General features: G+C 32.6%; 2 protein-coding genes across 3 annotated transcripts in view; both read left to right on the top strand.

The window, feature by feature from the left end:
* The window catches only part of al (aristaless related homeobox), a 513,209-nt gene that overhangs the window by 275,063 nt on the left and 216,295 nt on the right, over nt 1-21,851 (top strand). The window contains exon 1 of one of the 2 annotated variants that reach the window (XM_072535379.1): nt 16,065-16,179. The exons of the other annotated variant lie outside the window; for it this stretch is intronic. The gene's annotated coding sequence lies outside the window, so the exon portion shown is untranslated. Of the gene's footprint in view, nt 1-16,064; nt 16,180-21,851 lie in introns of those variants that run through there. 2 annotated transcript variants of the gene reach the window in all.
* On the top strand, nt 8,046-8,808 carry LOC140443230 (uncharacterized). The gene is made up of 3 exons (XM_072534371.1): nt 8,046-8,334; nt 8,405-8,613; nt 8,671-8,808. Exons 1-3 carry the CDS (start codon nt 8,073-8,075, stop codon nt 8,806-8,808), a joined length of 609 nt encoding a protein of 202 aa, XP_072390472.1. The 5' UTR covers nt 8,046-8,072.

Raw genomic sequence — 21,851 nt, forward strand, 5'->3', positions numbered from 1 at the left:
CCAAAATTGAATTTTAATATTTTAAAAGTTGTAATTAAGTCTCCACGTTGTCGGCGAAGTTCAAAGGAAGTTAGGTTAGCCATACTAAGTCTTTCTGCATAAGAAGGTTTTCTCGCTTCCAAAGAAATTCGGGTGGCTTTTCTTTGGACGTTTTCCAACATAGTCTTGTCTCGAACCAGATCAGGATACCACGTTGGTCCAGCGTATTCAAGTATGGGTCTTACGTAGAGAGTGTAAAGTTTACAGAATGATTGCATTGAAATTCTCGAAAAACACCTCTGAATAAGATACAGTCTGGAGTTCGCACGTTTACAAATAGAGGTAATATGGTCGGACCAAGTTAGGCTGCTGTTTATGATAACAGCAAATCGTTATACGAAAACACGTTATACGTTAACAAAGTACGGCACAAGTGGGTTATTTTTACCAATTCGAAGCACTACACATTTTTCGGCGTTTAAGGGTAGTAACCACTGGGAAAACCAAGTTAAATCCATTTGGAGGGTTAGCTGGTTTGTGATTGGATTGGCATATATTTTTGTGTCATCAGCGTAGAACGATATTTTACTTGAGACATAATAAGGAACATCGCTGGTGTAAACCGTAAACAGCAGAGGTTCAAGGACGGAACCCTGAGGCACTCCACTTTCCACTAACCTGTCCTGTGAGAAAGATTCGCCAACTCTAACTTTGTAATATCGATCTGTCAGAAAATCATCTATCCAACGAAGTAAAGTACCGCGAACTCCGAAATGTTCTAGCTTATGTAGAAGTCTGCGCTTAGGTACACGGTCAAAGGCTTTAGAGAAATCTAGATAAGCAACGTCGGCCGGCTGCGAACTGTTAAGGGATGACGTCCAGTCGTTAACACAATGTAAGAGATTGGTTAGAGTAGAGCGACCAGAGACAAATCCATGTTGTGTTGGAATAACATGTTCTTGGAGAAGGAATTTGGTCATCTCCTTGGAGATAATGGCTTTCATAACTTTGGCAACTACTGGCAGCAAGCTAATAGGACGATAATTGTTGGGATCGAGTTTTTTGCCTTTTTTAAAAATAGGGGTAACGGAAGCTAATTTCCAACTAGGGGGTAAGGAGTTCTGGATGAAAGAAGTTTGCATAATTAACGTTAAGTGTATTGCAAGCGTATCTGTGCACGTTTTTAACAGTTTTGGTGTTAAACCATCTAAACCGGGTGAAGCGGCTGTGCGAAGTTTAATTAAGTGTTGTTTGACATGATCCACTGTGAATTCAACTTGCTGTAAGGATGCGCCGACACGATTACAGTTAATAGCAGGTAGATAACCATCATTCGATTCTTTAGTAAAAACCTGTGAAAATGCTAAAGAGAGAGTTTCGGAAGATTCTTTGTCAGAAGAGCATAAAGTCTGGTTGGATTTTTGAAGTAGAGGAATGGAAACTTTAGACGTCATGGAGGAACGTATGTATTTGTAGACTTTTTTAATGTTACCGCTTTCTATAACATTTGCTTCAAAATTTTGTCTTAGGGTTTTTAGAGATGTTTTTAAGTTATTTGAAAATCTGCGGTGGCTTTGGAAATCACTAAGAAGCCCGGTGTGTTCAAATTTTCGCCATAGATGTCGTTTGTGGTTAATTTGTTTAATTGCTATTCGATTTATCCAGGGTTTAAGGTTGTTTTTATAACTCTTACGGAAAGTGGTATTTGTAGAAATTATATTGTGGACTTTATCAAGAAATGCAGTCCACATTAATGAGGGGTCATTTAAGTTTGCAAAAAATAAATGCCAGTCGATTTGAGAGAGTTCAATGTCCACTTCAGAAAAGTCGGTAGTAGAATATGTTACAATATTATTTTTGCGGGGTAATATTTGATTGAACTGAATGTGAGCCGTTATAACTACATGATCTGACTTCCCTATAGGAGTAGAAGGTTGGTTATTATTTCTAAATCTAGTGGGTTCTGTAATGAGTTGTATCAGGTTTGAATTTACTACAAAGCTTTTAAATAAATTATGAGCGTTTTCGGCGTCAGATAATGAAGTTATTTGCCAGGTAATCTCTGGGAAGTTAAAATCTCCAGTAATGATAAGATTATCAAGAGATGATAGTTCTTCAAGTGTTGTGAAAAAAACATTATCGTGTGTAAGTAGCGTAGTAGGTGGACGATATATACATACTTAATTAAGGCAAAAAGAATTTTTAGTAACAGATAAGTGAATTGCATCTATTCCAGTAATATCTATTAGCTTAATGTTAATTTTGAAAGTTGTGGTAATAATATTAGATAAGTAAATGCATACACCGCCACCCACACGATTTTCTCTGTCTTTACGATATATTGTATATCCATTTGTATTGGTACGATAGATTTTGAAAAAACGTCTCCCAGTTTGGGTGCTCTCACTGTCTAGTATAAGCTGTAAATGGTCGGTCAAAGCTCTTTTTTTGTCATAACTCTGCCCTCTTTTGATGTCTCGTTAATCCATCTACTGGCTTGAGCAATACGAGTTTCGTTAATATTTTTCGACTGATTTGTTGCTATTTCTTCAATTTTTATTCCAATTTTAATTTTTCTGCAGTAAACTGATAAGCTTTGAATTTTATTTTAATATTAGGTATGCGTATTTTAATGTTGTCTTGTTGACGAACAAGACTTGCGAATTATCTCAGAACTATACTGGCACCAAACGGCAACAATTGAAATAGAGCACACAACATCCGAAGACATACAAATCCGACGAGGAGTGAGACAGGGTTGCGTCTTATCACCGCTACTCTTTAATTTGTATTCGGAGTCTATATTCAGAGAAGCATTAGACGAGGTCCAAGGCGGAATTAAGATTAACGGAATCAGCATAGACAACATCAGATATACTTATGATACCGTCTTAATAGCAAGCAACGCACAAGAACTACAAAATATAATAAATGCGGTAGTTCACCACAGCGAATAGTTCACCACAGCGAAATGTTCGGTTTACATCTAAACGTTTCCAAAACTAAAACTTTAGTATTTTCAAAGACACCAATAAACGTACAGGTGTATGCCAAGGGTCAAATAATAGAACAGGTAAATTCCATAAAATATTTGGGAACAAATATCAATAGTCAGTGTAATTCAAAAAAAGAAACCCTATCAAGAATCGAAGAAGCAAGGAAAACATTCATGAGCATTAAAACATTTTTTACAAGATCAGACCTTAGTCTACAGCTTAGAATCCGAATGATCAGATGTTACGTTTTTTCTGTCTTACTGTATGGCTGTGAAAGTTGGACAATGGACTCTGAAATAGAAAAAAGAATAGATGCCTTTGAGATGTATATATACAGACGAATGTTGAGGATTCCATGGGTACAAAGAGTTACTAATGTTGAGGTACTTCGTCGCATGTGTAAACAAAAAGAATTACTAAGAATAATCAAAGAGAGGAAAATGCAATACTTGGGTCATGTGCTGAGAGGCGAAAGATATGAAATACTTCAAGTTATACTGGAAGGAAAAGTACAGGGCAAAAGATCAGTAGGAAGACGCCAGAACTCGTGGCTGAAAGACCCGAGGAGATGGTTCGACCGCTCATCCGCAGAGATCTTTCGCGCAGCAGTTTCCAAAACTACAATTGCCATTTGGATCGCCAACCTTCGAAAGGAGACGGCGCAATGAGAAGAAGTATTTTAATGCTTCCCCTTACTTCGACTGTTTTCTAAACGAGCAAGTTGCTGGTGCACAGGAGACGTGGGGCGCGCGGTGTTGTATAAAAACGAGTTTTAGCTCTTGTGCGTACCGTTATAAATACAGTTATAACTTCGTTTCTATTTCGAATTTCTTAATAAAATTTTAAGACTGTATTTCTATAATAAGAAATGTTTTTACACAAAAAAACCAAAATTGATTTTTTAAAAATTTAGAAAGTAAAAGTCCTCTTACAAATTTTTACTCCGAAGGTTTTTCTTATGCCAACGGCCTTCACTCAGATCTCTTGGACTCATTATTTTAGTTATAAGCTCTTTATATAACATATTTTCGTAGGTTTTCCTCGCTTCTTACAATTTAGGGATATAGTCACTGCATGGTCAGTTGGTCAGTTTGGATAAACCTGTCTTACTTTTGTTTTGTTTTGTTAAGATTGAGGAAAACAGTTGGGGTATTTTAACTTTAAATATTTTTGTACAACGGCCAGTTGTATTATAACCTTCTCACTTATCCATTGAAATTACTTCGAATTTACCTATTGTTAAGTAATATTTTTAATACTTAGGTTAATTATCATTGTTAATTACATATAATTTATGGTAATAATTAAGCTTAATTTGTTTATTGATTTTTAATTGTTTGTTTATACATTTGCATATTCACAAATTAAATGGTAGATAGTACTTTAATTAGAAGCTTTAGTATTGTTATGAACTGCTAATGGTTAGATAAGATAGTGAACAAAATTTAACTTTTATTTTATTAAATTTAAATTTTACAGCCGTTCTTGTTTTATATCTAATATAATAATGGTTGAATAAGTTGTTCTACTTTTTAACATTTTCCTATGTTGTGATTTTCATTAAAACATTTACATTAATTAGCTATTTTATCAAAGAAAAGAAAATGGAACATCTATGAGACAATGGTTAAAACTAGCCTACTTTATGGAGCTGAGACATGGAGAATAACCGAAAAATATAAGAAAAAGGTCGAAGCCACGGAAATGGATGCCATCAGAAGATCGATGAGAATATCAAGAGCCGACAGAATACGGAACGAAGTGATAAAACAACAAATGGGTATAGAGGGCACTATAGTTGAGGATATTGAGAGAAAACAGCTCATATGGTATGGGCATGTGAGCCGAATGGAGGACGAAAGATTGCCTAAAAAAACGATGATGTGGCAACCCCCAGAGAAGAGGAAACGAGGAAGACCACCACAGAGCTGGAACCTGGGAGTTAGGAAAGCGATTAGCGCTCGAAATCTGGACGAAGACCTAACTCAAGACAGAATACAGTGGCGTTTGGGAGTCGGACAACGTCGTAAGACGTTATAAAAACCGAATATATATATATAGCTATTTTATACCATATACAGGTGAATCCATGGTTCTTTACTCGTGCGTCATCATTTAAACTACATTAAACCATTATGTGATGGAATTATTAAAAAACAATTGGTATTGGAAAAGTAGTTGCAATTAAGAAAAGCCAGTAAATTCACTGAATTAAAAAGACGTTATAAATTGGAAGCAAGAGCAGGTAGATGTATGGCTATATCGTTCGACTTTGTACAAAACCTACCATTACCGCATATAACAACTAGCGATGTATTTTTTAAAAGCCAACTGTGGTACTATGTATTTGGCATTCACCAATGTACGTCTATACTGAAGACATTGCAAAGAAAGGGTCGAACAATGTATTTTCTGTGCTTTTGCATTATCTAAATCATAAAGATCTAGCTAATGATTATTTAATTATGTTTATTGATGGATTTTCTGGCCAGAACAAAAACCATGTTATGGTTCTTTTACAATATATGCTGGTGCATTCTTTAAAGATTTAAAAAAAAATAACCCACATATTTCCCATCAGGGGTCATTCCTTGCTTCCGAATGACCAGGATTTTGCCCTGATTAAGAAAAAAAGAGAATATGCAGTCCAGAAGTTAAAGAGGATTTGGGTGAACTCATATATTAATCAAGAGAGAAGCCATCTACATTTAAGGTGGTCAATATGACTCAGGAAAATTTTTTCGATATAAATAAAGCATGTTCCCAACACTATTTTTTAAAGAGCTCAAGAAAAAGTTTGGGTTTAAAGTAGCACGTATTATCAAGATATCTATAGATTTTCCATACGTTAAAACGCGTAGTACATATTTTGGTCCATGGACTCACTGTGCTGTCCGGAATAAGAGAACATTGGCCAATGCTATAGACTTTTAGACAAAATATACTTTTCTTGATAATGTTTTTTTTAATAAACCCTTCAATTGTGAATATTTTCAATCTACAGCGGTTCCATTGTAATTTGGTTGAGCAGAAACACAAATCATATCGCGCATCTCATTGTTGGAAAAATCGTTATTTAATAAATAACTTTTTTTCTTATTAATTACTTAATCGTTAAAAAATGGTATAAATACTAACGTAACACTTCTTCTTATTAGTTATTACTAGACTTTGCATATAATGCATAAAAAATGCAAAAATGTCAAATTTTGCATAGTTTTATAAAAGTGAGCATAAAGTGCATATAATTTGAAAATTTGTTGTTAACTATATATTTTTATATTCAAACTTACAGATAGCATGAAAATGCCAATATATAATTTTGTTTTATAATCATTTGGTATTCAAATTCTTGGTATAGTAACTAATAAAAGACAGCGGATTATAGTTTTGTCACGTTTTGTCCTGGAATTAAGGGTTTGTGTTTGCCAGTTTATGTCTCTATGTAAAAATTTTTATTTTGACCGTCAGTTTCACTTGGTTTCACTTTTGTTGTAAAATTGGAGGCTTAAACAACGTGTATTTCTAATTGTGAATAATTATTGTGCTTTGAAAATGACGAAAATAAGCAATGTTTTAACTTGGAGAGAGCCTTACAAAGAGCTATCTATGGATGTGGATAAAGTTTATTGCTCATGTGGTGGCAAAACCGTAAGTATATTCGTATTATTTTTTATTTTATTTTAAAAATTTACACGGTGGTACAAACAAACATTTTAAAATTGGAGATTATATTTAAGAAAATACCGACACAAGGCTAGTTCGCAATAAATCAATGTATTTTTTCTTTTTTCAGGCATTTTTTTTAACTCCTTGCGATAAAAAATAGGAGAGCTATTTAAAATTCAAATCATTAAATAGTCTACTGAAAGGTCGCTAACATTTTTTTTCTAACAATAGCATAGTTTGCTTTAATATCATATATTGAAATTAATTAATTAAGTGATTTTAATTTGTGCTCACAGTATTTTTTCTTTAAATGTAAACAGAAAAGACCAAGAGCCTCTTATAAATATTTGGGGATTCTTCCTTCTTGCACAGTTATTTCTTGACATTTTCAAGATTACTACACCGATTTTTATTTGATTTAATTTAAATATTTTAATTGTTATGCAAAAACGGTTCATTTTTAGTTCACTTCTACAATCTTATATTTTGAAAATGGGTACAACTATAGAATATTTATATTCTTTTTAGATTTCATCTGAAAAAAAAATTCAAATAGATCATCATGTCAGAACCGCGAAACATTTAGCTAAAAAAGTTAAAACTACATCCGGTGAAAAATATCAACCTTCGGTGTCCAAGTGCTTTTAGTCAAGTTCCAAAAAACAAACCGAACAAGAAACTTTTAACGAAGACTTCTGTCGTCTATATGGTGAAAGCAGGACAAAATTTAAAAATATTTTATCCAAACTTAATACATGTTACTTGTTTAGCGCATGGAATAAATTAGCGCATTTCCACTAGTTAACAGTTTAATAGCGAGTGTCAAAAAGGTATTCCTGGAATCACCTGTAAGAATACAATGTTACAGAGATATGCTTCCTGCTGTTTCACTGCCACCGCAACCCATTTTAACGTTGGGGAACATGGTTGGAAGCAGCTAATTTCTATGCTGATCATTTTGTTGATTTAAAAAAATAATTAACCTTTTAACGGATGATAGTTCCCAATCTTTATTGAAAGCTAAGCAAGCCTTCTAATCTCCAACAGCAACTGTCATTAATAAAATCAAATTATAGTTTTATCCAGAAAACTATAACTCAATTAGAATCTTCCAAATTATCATTGTTAGAGAGTACAGTTTTAATAAAAGAATTTGAGTCATTAGGGAGTTTTTGTAACTACCTAACGTAACGTATCTCCCTATACGTAAAGAACTAACGTATCGAAGAAGATGAACGTTAAATTGAGAGTTTTTGTTCTGCACGTAACGTAACGATGGTGTTGCCCTCATCGAATTAGTGATACACTAATAAGTTGACAGCGTCAGCAGTCTATAGTGTCAGTCTTGTCCTTGTCACTTATTACTATCACAGAATACTTCAGTTGGATATTAAGAAATATTTTTTTGAACAATTTTTAATTTTGGATATGGACGCGATATTAAATGTAGGTGCCTTTATTGATGATGAAGAAGACGAAGACTTCGAAGATGCGCTTCTTCTCCACATCTTGCACGATGAAGAGCAATTAGGAAATAGAGCAATTCTATATGGCCGCTTCAGTTTAAATAACATGTCTGATATAGAATGTAAAAATCTTTTTCGCTTTGCCAAAAATGATATACCGAGACTTGCTAGGGCTCTCGATTTACCAGATATTTTACAAATTGAAAATGTCACGTCTGTATCAGGTAAGTTTCACTGCTGCAGTCTCTACACAATTTTTTAAGTGATGAGTCAAATCAGTGTAATTTGTTTTAGGAATCGATGGATTATGTATGCTGTTGCGACGATTTACGTACCCTAACAGACTTTCAGATCTAGAGCCTCTTTTTGGATTTTCCGGATCGATTTTATCACAAGTGTGTACATGCACAATAAACATAATTTCCGAAAATAAAGGTCACATATTAGTGGATTTAGGGAATGTTCCACATTTAAATTATGAAAAATTAAGTGAATATTCTCATGTTAGTATAAAAACGTTCTTGTAAACAATGGAAGTTTTTAATGTAATTAACTTTTAGGCTATAAGAAACATGGGATGTCCACTTGATAATTGTTGGGGGTTTATAGATGGTACAGTCAGACAAATTGGCAGACCTAGCATTAACCAACAACTTTATTACTCTGGACATAAAAGGCTCCATTGCCTTAAGTTTTAATCTGTCCTCTGTCCAGATGGAATTAGTATTAGTTTAAAAGGTGCATTTGAAGGCAGGCGGCATGATGCAGGTATCCTTAGAGAATATGGATTATATGAAGAACTGGAGCAAAATGTCACATTTCCAAACCATCGGTTTTGTTCATATGGAGATCAGGCATATGGTTTGAGAGAGTTATTACTCAGACCATATACTGCACATGAAATTAGAGGAAATCAGCAGAGGCAGCAGTTTAACACATCCATGAGGGGGCTTCGTGTAGCAGTAGAATGGGGTTTTGGTAAAGTGATACAGAACTTTGCATTTCTAGATTTTCAGAAAAACCAGAAAATTCTTCTTCAAGAAATAGGGAAGATGTATAGTATAGGAGTGCTATTATTATCAAATTGTCACACATGTCTTTATGGTGGAGAAATACCATCATATTTTGGCATAGATCCTCCATCCTTGGAAGAGTATTTGGGTGCAAATAATTAAAGTATGTATTGTCAATATGTATTTTTGAATAATTAAACAAAATATTTTTTATAAATTAAAACCAGATTTATTTAAAATTGCCTCAATTAATTTTTTTTTTTGGTTACTAAACAAATCTAGCTGCACTTGCATCTTTTTCCTCCATCCTCTTTCCCATTTCTCAATTGAAATTATTGCCCCTGTAACATTTTTTTCCCCACTTGAAGTGCCAATTGTGAGAAGTGATCACTAGTTCGTAAAGGCCACAGTAATGTTCAGTATTCCTAAAGTAGAAAAAACATTGTATAAAAGATCTTACCTATGATAAGACAAAGCTCAAAGTCAAAGAAATGAAAGAAAAATATATAACAAAAATTAAAAATCAACTAAAGACATATAAAAGAACTAGCTGTGGAAAATATGGATTCACAAGATAAAAATAGTAGGAGTAAACAACCAAACATCAGAAGTATTTGAAATGAAGAAAGTTGTAAGACAGGAGGACCCTCTGTCAACTACTCTCTATAACATAGTATTGGAAATTGTACTAAGAGATAGTAAAATTAATAGAAAATGAACAATATACCATTTAAGACATTAGTTCTTGACATATGCTGACGATTTGGCTACAGTAACGAGAACAAAGAAAAAAGGTAAAGAGATAATAATAAAATTCATAAATACCATAAAGAGACATGGTATAGAAATAAATGAAGAAAAAACTACATGGTGGTGAAAAATGGCAAAGAAGCAGTAGAAAACCTTGAAATTAGTAGCAGTGCTGAACAAAAAAATCTACAAATTTGAGAACTAAGATAATTTAATTTATCTAGGAGTGAACATAAACAATAAAAATATAGAAAGCGGAGAAAACATTGACAGAATTAAAATCCAAGATACTATCAAGAAAAACAAAAGAAAGGCTCTACAGAACTGCCATGAGACCAGTTATGCTTTATTAGTGCAAACTATGAACACTAAATAAGAACTACTAATGCCAGAGGTATCAGAACGAAAAATGTTTCTCAAAATATACAGAATAAAAAAAACGAGACATGAGTTAGAAAAAATAGCTCAAATTAAAGCCCAAAGAATAAGAAAGCTGGGGCATGTAAAAAGATTTCCTGGGCAAATAGAAACAAAACAACCGCTGAGAAGAGACTAAACAGGAAAAAAAAGGAAAGGGGAGGCCTAGAAAAAATGGATAGAGTAGAAGACAATTTAAAAGAATTTAAGATAGGACACTGGGAAACTAACACAATGAATAGAAGAGTTTGGAGTGAAATTGCCAACCAAGCCTTGGGCGTTCACAGTCTGTGAGCTGCGAAGACCCATGAAGAAATAGGAAAGATTTATAGTGTAGGAGTGTTATTAACAAATTGTCAGAAATATCTTTATGGTAGAGAAATACCACCACATTTTGGCATAGATTCATCATAGGAAGAATATTTGGGTATAAATAATTAAAGTACTAAATATTTTTTAGTATGACCTTTTTAATTATTAAAAAAATATTTTTTATAAAAATTAAAACTAGATTTATTTAGTATTGCCTCTAGTAATTTTTGCTGGTTACTAAATAAATCTAGTTGAACTTTCATTTTTTTCTCTTCCATTTCAATACGTTTCTCCCTTTCCCATTTTTCTAATTTAAATTGTTGTTCTTGCAAAGTTTTCTCCCTCTCTTGGAGTGCCAGTTCCCTACTCCGGATTTCATACCACCGATCATTTTGTTTTTGTAAATATTCTAGGGTTGATTGCTTTAAACCAACATTCCGTTGTTTTCTTGTGGGAGCTACAAATAAATTTATGAAGACATATTTCAACTAGTGAATATGAAAAATAACATACTTAAAATACTCCTTTTTTTCCCTGGTGTATCTTCAATTTTCTGCATCCGACTTGTTCCCGGCTCCTCATTATTTATTGGAGCCTCACAATCAATTATTTCCTCATTAACTGTAATATAAAAAATGTTTAAAACAACTTTGTTTAATCTATAGACAGTCTCTAACTTACCATCAATTGTAGATGTGTCATTAAATATATTTATTAATGCATTTTCCCTTGTTGCTATTCCTTGTTGGTGGCTGTACAAAGTATACAACTTTGGCAATGGTGGCTTTGTACAAAAGTACAAATTCCCTTGATAATACAACTACATGATTTAATAGATCATCCATTTCTGAAACTTCTTCTTCAACTCCTGATCTATAAAAACAAGGACAACTTCAGTGCTTGTATTTAATTTTGTTTATTTAAATGTTTATACAAGAGTACATTAAAAAATACAACAATGTTTACACAATATACAAATAATTATATTTAAAAAACATAAATAAAAATGATGATATTGTATTGTTTTAATTGCTTTTATTTAAATATAAAAATGTGCTTTTATCTTAGTTTTGAATTTTTTTTATGTTGTTTATACCTTTTAATTGTGAAGGTAAATTATTGTACATCATAATTTAAATAGTTTTCTCCATATTTATTTGAAAATTTTACTGAAATTAAGTTATTGTCTAGTAAAATGATTGTGGTTATCTCTATATTTCTTAAATACAAGATTTGTTTGTTTTATTTTTATAATAGATAATAAGCAAATTTTAAGAATAAAATATGAAGTTCCAATAACAAAGAATAATTACTTAAATTATCCAAAGAGTCAAACAAAATATATACTTACTTAATTTGAAGTTTCTGATCCCTCTGGTTAAACTTAGTAACTAAGTTTTTTACACGATCTTTTATTGCTCGTAGGCTTGCATGTTTCCCAGTTATTTGGAGCATATTCATTTGAATCAAACTCCACGTTTCTGGATGCTCATAAGGGTTCTGACCTACGACTTCCTTCAACAAGAACAAATCATCTTCATTGCTGAAGTGAAGTCGTTTCCTACTACATTCCATTATTGATCAAAAAATCAAAACAAATATAATTACCTACAATTAACCACAAATGTGAAAAATAACACGTGCCACATGTACTGATGAAAAGTGGATGTTGATATTTTGCCTATTTTCTATTTTGGTAATCGGGTTCGGGTAAGATCCCCTTGTCCATTCGATAATTTTCGGCTCGATAGGGATGCGTATGAACGTACGTACCAGCCCGTTACGTTAGGTAATACGTATCTAGATACGTTAGTTCAATCATTAATGCGCATGTTTATATGTCAAAAAGATATGTTACGTATACGTATTTGCTTGCACAAAAACTCCCTATTGTGTCAAAACGTTAAAGGTACTATTGGAAAGGAAATTTTTCAAAAATTTAAAGTAACCATGAAATAAAATAGTGGTTACCAGGTTCTTTCTGAAGTGGTTCAAGTACTAACTGGGATATTTTCCGAACCTCTTAATTTAGAACCATCTATTATTATAGTAAATTTGAAAAATGCCCCAGTTACACCAGTTGATGTCGAAAGAAGTTTTTCTATTTAAAAATGTAATATGTATTCAGTATTGATCATCTATTGTTACCAATTCAAAATAATATTTATATGTTAAAATAATTGTATATGTTATGTATATATAATATTGTAAGTATTTTTGTAAAGAAAAAAATATTGTAAATATTTTTTATTACATGCATATTTTTTAGATAAATATGCATATTTTGCATAAAATACTGCATATTTTTGCATAAAATGGGTACTGCATATTTATGCGCATATTTTATACTTATTTTTTTGCATATTTGCCTAAGTCTAGTTATTACCAAATATTATTAACGGCAAGTTTTATAATTATAGTGCTACACAAGCTGTCTAAACGTTACATAAGCTTACTTGCCTATTTAAAAAAATTAACATAAACCACGGTTAAATTCATAAATGCATTTTCAATGATACAAGAATACTTAAATTACGGCTAAATTCGCGAATGTAAGGTTTATTTGATCTTACTTAAGAAATCTTTGGTGTATTTAAGTAAACGGTGGTTTTTTTTTATTTTGTTGCTGTTACACAGTTAGAGAATAAAATTTTTTATTGTAAAATTAAAATTGGAAATTTTATAAGCAAATAATTCGAAAACCGATTGAATTATACGAATCAAGCAGGAGTAACGTTTATTGTAGAATTGAAAGATTTTTAATATACTTTTTTATTATATTACTCATAGTTCAGCAGAACAAAAAGTTTTGATTTAATAAATAGGTATAACCGAAATAGGTCCAGATGCAGTCGTTGCATATGCGGTCAAGGTAATTTTCGTTGCAAAGGCGGTCAATCCAAAATATTTTGGCAGGTTACGTTGCATTTGCGATCAGGCATTTTACTTAAAAGCTAGAAATCTAAGAAGGTCGTAAATTAGTAACCACCCGAGTTATTAGCAGGCCCGGTCGACCCTATTGAAATATTTTAATCCGCTTATCTATATTTCGAACAATAGGTAATGAAAACCGTAATGACTAAACCACAATAATCCCCTCATTACGGATTTTTGGAAAGTTTGTATTTGCCTAATTATAAAGGTTGGGGGGAGAATTACCAAAATCTTCTTCTTCTTGCAGTACCGTCTCCTATCGGGGGTTGGCTACCATCACAGCAATCTTTACTTTGTTGGCTGCAGCTCTGAACAACTGTATTGAACTGCACCCGTACCACTCCCTTAAATTTCGCAACCAGGAAATCCTCCTACGTCCCACATTTCTCTTTTCCGAGATTTTTCCTTGGTTTATGAGTCTAAGCAGAGAGTACTTTTCTCCTCTCATTATGTGGCACAGATATTCCAGTTTTTTCGTTTGTATGATTTTTATGACTTCGCATTCCTTCCCCATCTTCAGCAGAACATCTTGATTTGTTACTCTTTCTATCCATGGTATTTTTCACATTCTCCTGTAACACCATACCATCATCTAAACGAAAACAAATGCATATTATTTGTATATTGTTATTGCAGTACGTAACAACTTATAATAATGGAAAATTTTGAAGTGATTAAAACCACCAAGGGAAAACCTTTTGCTCTTCACGCTGGATATCAGTATCGAAAATATAGAAAGCATAAGGAAGATGTTGTAACTTGGGTATGTGTAAAAGAACGTCACCACAACTGTAAAGGGAGGATGAAGACAAACCTGACGGAATTACTCGATGTCAACCAACACACCAGTTTCCCCGATGTAGCTCTCTTAGAAGTAAAAAAGGCTACGTACATTTCAAAAAAGAGAGCTCGAGAAGAAGACACTCTAACCCCAGACATTTACAGGGAAGAGTTCGAAAAACTATTTACAAAAGGACTCGATTTTGTGAGTGAAATTCCTTTGTATTCCTCACGTAAGTCTACACTTTGTCGTTCAAGACATTTACAAACTGGTGTCAGACCAGAACCAGCGTCGTCTATTGCAATAGATATCTCACTGGAAATGTTGACATTAGAAGATGGTCAGAGTTTTTTGTGTTTTGACGACACTGAAGAAGGAGAAACAATTTTATGTTTTCCGACTTCGAAAGCAAAGGAAACGTTAGCAACAAAAACAGATTTTTTGTCACGGTACATTTAAGAGCTCCTCCAAACAGTTTACACAAATATATACCATGAATGTTGATATGGGCATCACTGACGATAAAACAAGAATTGTTCCTGTGTTGTATGCGCTTCTACCAAACAAAAAAATGAAACTGAAAATGAAACCAACAACAGTGACGCTTGATTTTGAAGATTCTGTTATTCAAGCTCTCAAAACTGTTTTCCCAGATATTAGACTGCATGGATGCAACTACCATTTTAATCAATCAATGAATTTAATTTTCAACATAAATTGTGGCTTATTTCCCATTAAAATAGTAAATGGCATAAGATGCCACAAAGAAATAGCTTCAGAACAAGATTTTATTTATGTGACACTAAGGTTTATTAAATCAACTATCTTCATTTTTTTAATTGGTGCACATAATCCCACTAAACTCTCAAAAGAAGCAAGGTTTTTTATATCAAAATACTTTTTGTCGTATAAAAATTATTAGTAAACATTTTCTCCTCTTTATCAACGTCTGTGGTGAATATTATTTAAATCTTACAAACATTTGGTTATAGAATTATTCATGTGATAGTAGTAAAAAAGGTAAAAATATTATTTGTTTACTAGGCAATGAGCGCACATGCAACGATAAAATCAACTACATGCTACGACCGCATCTGTAACGACACCGGTATAACCAACTAGCGCCCTGTATAAGCAATGCTAAAGAGTCTAAATTAGCAATCCTTATGTTAAAAAACGTAAAATTTACAATTTTTAAATAGAAATTAGGAAAATATACAAAATTATTGCGAAAATTAAAATCCATATTTAAACTTTAAACACTCGATATCTCGGAATTATAGCAATATTTGTTTGAGGCATGTTGGGCAGTCAAGAATCTTTAACTCGGAGATTGGACATTGTTAACGAATTACTCTGTATATTAACTGAATATATCAAATATGTATATAACAAAATATTTCAACAAATCTTGTTTTTTTTTTTCAAAATTATACTACATATAAGTAATATTCGGCTATCTTTTGTGAACATCCACTTCTAAGAAAAACTCTAATCAGGTAAATCATCTGTTAACCCTCTAATAACCATAAAAATCCCAAATAATTTAGAAGCAATTAACCTGTGTGTTTACAAATAATTAGCTACCATGATCGCCTGTGTAATCAGCAGTTTCCATTATTTTAATCTGAGCACCTCATCCCGCCTACTTCAGACCATTGGTCCTACTGCGCAGGTGAGTCATGCCCACAAACTCTGATTGGACGCGAGAAACTGAACCGGCGGCTAGCAGTTGAATGAGTGAAAGAGACAGTAAAACCGACCAGTTGCTTGCAGGTTGTGAGTTAAGACTGTTATAATAGTTGTTGGTGGTGTTGGTTTTTGTTTGTTTTTTGATTGTATTGTGTTCGTTACGGCCCTGGGTAAGTGTTTAATTGCTATTAACTGGTTTTTGTTTTTTGCAATAACTCAAATTTATTATTCGGTTGAAAATAGTTTCCGTTCCTGAAGTTTTTGAGCAAAGTTTAAGTTTTAATTGAATTGGACTATAATAGACTTTTCGAAATAGGTACTTTTTAAAGAAAATAAATGAACTTATAGAACAAGCATTATTTTTATCGCTTGTGTAATAATTAACCAATTTTTTAATGCTTCTCGTATCATCATTGCCATTTTAATTTGTCTGGCAGCTGCTTTTAGTTAATCTAACCTATATCTACTTTTCTTCAGATTTTTAATGTGGCGAATATTTCCTTGCGTTATAATCTACCGCTAAATATTTCGTGTGGAAAATTAACCAAAGTTTAAACTTTTGTTTATGGAAGCAGTCTTGTTTCTTCTTCGCCTTCTCCAGTGCTTTTAGAAGTCCGGTCTACCATCCGTTGTTAGTTTTTGTTAATTCTGATTTTGATAGTATAGCGACTGTCAAACTAAAGAAAACGATTATTTGGTTTTTGGTTCCATAAAATTATATTTTTTACATTCCAAAACTTCCCAATAACTTTGAAAATGTAATCCGTAGTACCTACAGAGAAAGGGCAATTACTTAGTTGCTTTAAAACATTCACTACTATTCTTTTTTTTATCTTCTTATTATTTGTATTACTTTATTTAATAAAAGTTACATCCCTTCCTATATTCTCATTGTGGTGACATGGATAGTTGTTGACTTTTAGATATTCTTATTAAAAGTATTATTTTACCACTATTTTTGAACCAACATTCAGTTTAGCGCCTCTGCCAGCACTAGCAATAACATCTACGTGTGTTTTCAGTGTAAAATTTTAATTTTACAATAGAGTCATTAAAGAAATGTATCTAATACTTAACACAACGTAGCAACACAATAAAGAAGAGTCAAATCTTCAGGTCAGCAACAATTGATTTTTCTTAATATTTCTCCAATCCTGTGTAGTTACCGTACGTTGGCGTCAACAGTTCATCTTTATCTTCGTTTATTTAACAATATAAGTAATTGCTTTATTTGATGTCTGCCAAAATATCTCGGTAATTCCATATCCACGAATGTTGTTTTACTTTTAGGCCATGTGTTGGCCTCTGTTTTACTATGCAGTATAAGCTTTGACATGAAATCCGGTGAGCTCAAATATGACTTGGTTTGAAGTAGGTATTTAAAAGTTGACTATTCATGCCTCCTCTACTCAATGACACTTGTCCATGAAATTCTGTCCGCGAGGTAGTCCGCTTCACTTATATGTATGGTATAAGGATTCATTTTGTACTGTTACTGCTGTATTTCGACTATTTTATTCACTATTTCGTTCAATTCTCAACTACCCGAGATGCAGTAGGTAATTTTTATTATCAATGATTTCTTCTTTTTAATTAATTTTATATATAGGGCTATTATGTAAATTGTAAAGCAGGTGTTGCGTGTCGATTTTTTGTTCTTCTAATAGGGGGTTACTGTTGTTATGATTAGTGTTCCTGTTATTCCTTAATTATAAACTATTTCATTACAGGTTTTAACGATATTAAATTTTCGTGAAGTGAGCCTTTATTTTAACTTTACCCAGGGTGTTTTTGGCACAATTGCTAATGTGTTCCCACGAATGGTATACTTTATTAGCTGTTTTTCTTGTCCTGCTTGCTTTAAACCCGATTCCACTATTCACAATTATTTATTCATTTATTTTTATATATGAAAAAAAAACGATAAATATTATTATTATTATTATATAACAAAAGAGGCAGAGGAGCAATCTCCTATTATGCCCAAAAAACAAAGAAAAATATCCTTAAAAAACTGATACTAATTATAAAGTTACCATTAAGTACATCACACAAAAATTATAAAACAATAAATAAATAATGCTGTCCTAAAATAACACAATCCTATAAATAAAATAAAGAACTATCAAGTCTATTTTTAAACATGTTAACACTATATAGTTGGTGATTTGGTGTCTTGATCCAAATTGTTCCAGATATTAAGTATTATATTTGGCAAGAAGTTCACCCTGGACCCTACAGTAGTTTGTTCCTTCTTTATTTTGTAACGGTGGCCTCTTAATCTTTCGTCTTTATTTAAAATGAATATGGTGTTTAAGTTCCCAAAATTATGTTTTAAAATACGGAAGGACATAATTAGGTCACCCAAAGACGTCGCTGCTCAAATTTCGTGAGATTAGCCATGGATAGTCTATCTTTATAATTAGGTCTTATACGGCCATATACCAGTCTTGTGGTTTACGCCTGATTATTTTCAAGTAGGATTTTATCGCGAATGGGATCTAGATTCCACACTAGCCCGGCAAACTCAAGAATAGGTTTTACGTATATTGAGTAAAGTTGACTTAACATAGGTTAGAGATATACGTCTAAAACATTTACGGATCAAAAACAGTTTCGAGTTTGCACGTTTACACACCGACACTATGTGATCAGACCAATTTAAATCACTATTAATTACCACTCCAAGATCGTTGTGGGAGGTTACCGAGTTTAAGGGATGTCGATTAATCAAGTACGGTAGTAATGGGTTATTTTTGCCGATATGTAAAACAACGCATTTTTCAATGTTAAGCGGAAGTAACCATTCGAATATTGCATCAAGATCGCGTTGGTTAATAGTTGGATTCACATAAAGTTTCGTATCATCAGCGTAAATTGAAACATTACTGGATACAATGAGCTGATGATCACTAGTGTAGATACAAAAAAGTAGCGATCCACTGATCCTTCTGGGACTCCACTCTTCACTAACTTTTATCTAGTGAGTGGGCTTCCCCAACACGAACCCTGAAGTATCTGTCGGATAGAAAATCTTGAATCCAAATGTTTAAGTTTCCGCGGATACATAGTGATCCAATTTAGCTGGTAATCGACGTTTTGAAACACGGTCGAAAGCTTTGGAGAAGTTTAAGTAGACTACATCGACAGGATGCCGATTGTTTAAAGATAATGACCAATCATTTACACAATAAAGTAAGTTTGTGATCATTGAACGACCTTTGATAAAGCCATGCTGTTGGCAAGGGATGATATTTTATCTAAGAAGAAACTCAGACATCAGCTTCCGAAATAATCGATTCCATGAACTTGCCGACAATAGGAATGAGGCTGATTGGACGATAATTATTGCAATCAAGTTGTTCAATCAAATGGTATCGTTATGTTCATCTGTAAAAACCTGAGAAAAGAATAACGGTAAACATTTCGAAGATTCGTTATTCAAAGAACATAACGACCCGTCAGATTTTTGAAGTAATGGTATGGAGACTTTAGAAGATAAAGATGTGCGAATTTACCTATAAACTTTTTTACTATTACCACTTGCAATGATATATTCTTCAAATTCTGTTCTTAACTTTAGCAATATATAACATTTTCTGAATAAACAAGAATTATTTTTGCTGGGTATGCATAATTTGCCAAACTGAATAAAAATATTAAAATTGTACCTATTCATTGTACAATGCGCATGTTAAAAATATGTTAAATAATTATCATTATTTTTTTATTATTGGCTTTAAATTGTATGCTAATCCTTTTCAGTGACACACTTGTTTATAAGTTTCTTAACTTACATAAATTATAAAGAGGTTTTGCAAACTAAACTAAACTAAAAAGCAAACTAAATTCGTCGTAGGATTCGTTGTCGCAATTCTATAATTTTTCAAATAAACATTGTGAACGAAATATTGAATTCGTTACCCTAGTAAAATCAGTAGCTATCAGATGATTACCGCCAGTAAATAAGAATGCTGAAAATCTGTATTTGTATCTCTCGCAGTGCCAACGAAACCGTTGCGTATATAATTCTAATGGATTAAAGACATTTAAATCTTTTATAAAAGGTATAACACTATAAGTATTATACAATTTTAAGTATCAGGGCCACAAGTGGTAGCTAGATTCGTGTGGTGAGATTTCTCTACAAAGACGTCAATATATTCAAACAAAATAAGCCAATTTGGAATCGGTATGGATGGCGACAATGTTTATGCATTCAACGAATTTGCTTATACTTATTTATAAGTATATATAAGTTTTTCAATAATCTTAGTACGAACTGTTCTTCCAATAATCCAGAAAGTCTTTATGTTATTGTTAAGCAGTACGGGTGCGAAAATATTTCTCGGTTTGATTGGACGGTATCTTGTTAAGCTTTCTTGTTAAACATACATAGAATAGTACAACAATCAAATTGTGTATACATAGTTTATTGCTTTTAAATTGCGCTTTAAGAATAGTTTTTTCAAATTTTCTGGGACTGCGGATTCACCTCTTTCCGCAATGTGTAACGGGAACTCCACAAGACGGTGTTTTATTGTTAGCAGGATCCCGCAAGCATAACACTCCCTTTGAGGATCTCGTTTCATTAGAGATGTGCATGCGTAAGGATTTCGTCTGTTTTTGTGCCGTCGGCTGTTCCATATGTCAACTATTTTGGTATGGAAATATGATTTAAGATCTGTCTTAAAGTTGTCTAATTAATTAAATTACGATTGGTTTCTTTCTTCATTTCTGACAATTGATCCGAATTTATATGAGGAGAGGAGTTGGCATCTTGCTATGATAGATTTGGAAGACTTTAAGGTTTATTCACTTTGGAAGACTTTCATAAAAGGAAATGTTGGTTTTGTGTGTTGAATATTCGAGGGGCGAATGGTTTGGTGACATTGTAAATAGTACCGCTTCGCTGCATATGGGAGTGTTAATTCCTGTCTTCTTAAATCTAATGTTAGGAGTTGTTCCATGTTGTAAATGCACCGCATATTAAGAGGGTTATTTTGAATGTTGTCTAAAATTTATAGAATTGTTGTTGAAGCAGACGAGTAAACATAATCGATCTTGGAGCGCATGAGATTTTTATATAATGTGGTGAGTAGAGTTCTACCGTCCGCTCCTCAGTTCGTACCAGAAAGACATTTTAGGAGGTTTAATCTTTTTTTACATGTTGCTGAAATATATTTGATGTGGTGCTTCCAGGTTAGAGCTTGATCAGATATTGAACCTAGATATTTAATTGTTTTTATATATTCAAGTGTCTGACCCCAAGTTTTAAAATAGGTATTTCCTCCATCTGCTTTGGTCTCTTTATAGATAAGACCGTTTACTTTTATCTTAAAATGTCAATTTAGGAGAAAATGTTTAATAAAAGCAAGTATATTTCCTTGATAGCACCATGATTTCAGTGTTGATGTTATCTTGTGATGCCCAGCCATATCAAATGCTTTGTGGAAATCAAAATAAATTGCAATACATTTTTGATTGTTGCAAAAGGCATTATTTCTATATCTACTAAATTGTCGGTAGTTGATTTTAAGGAACGAAATCCAAATTGTTGATTAATTAGTTGGTTATTTTCTTCCAGACACCACAATAAACGCGTATTTATAATTTTTTCTTAAAGCTTAGCCATTACACAAGTTAGAGACATAGTAAGTGATATTTTTCTGGGAGTTTTTAAAACTCAGATTGCTGTTCTATCCGAATTATAAAAGTTATATTCTTTAAATTTCGTTGCTTTTTGATACGTTTTATGCAGTTTTAGAGCTGTACAAAAAATATAAAAAGCAAAAATAATGTATTTGTAAAGAAAGCAATTATATATTTTGGAAATGATTGG

This window comes from Diabrotica undecimpunctata, chromosome 6 (assembly GCF_040954645.1).
Source record: "Diabrotica undecimpunctata isolate CICGRU chromosome 6, icDiaUnde3, whole genome shotgun sequence".
Lineage (NCBI taxonomy): Eukaryota > Metazoa > Arthropoda > Insecta > Coleoptera > Chrysomelidae > Diabrotica > Diabrotica undecimpunctata.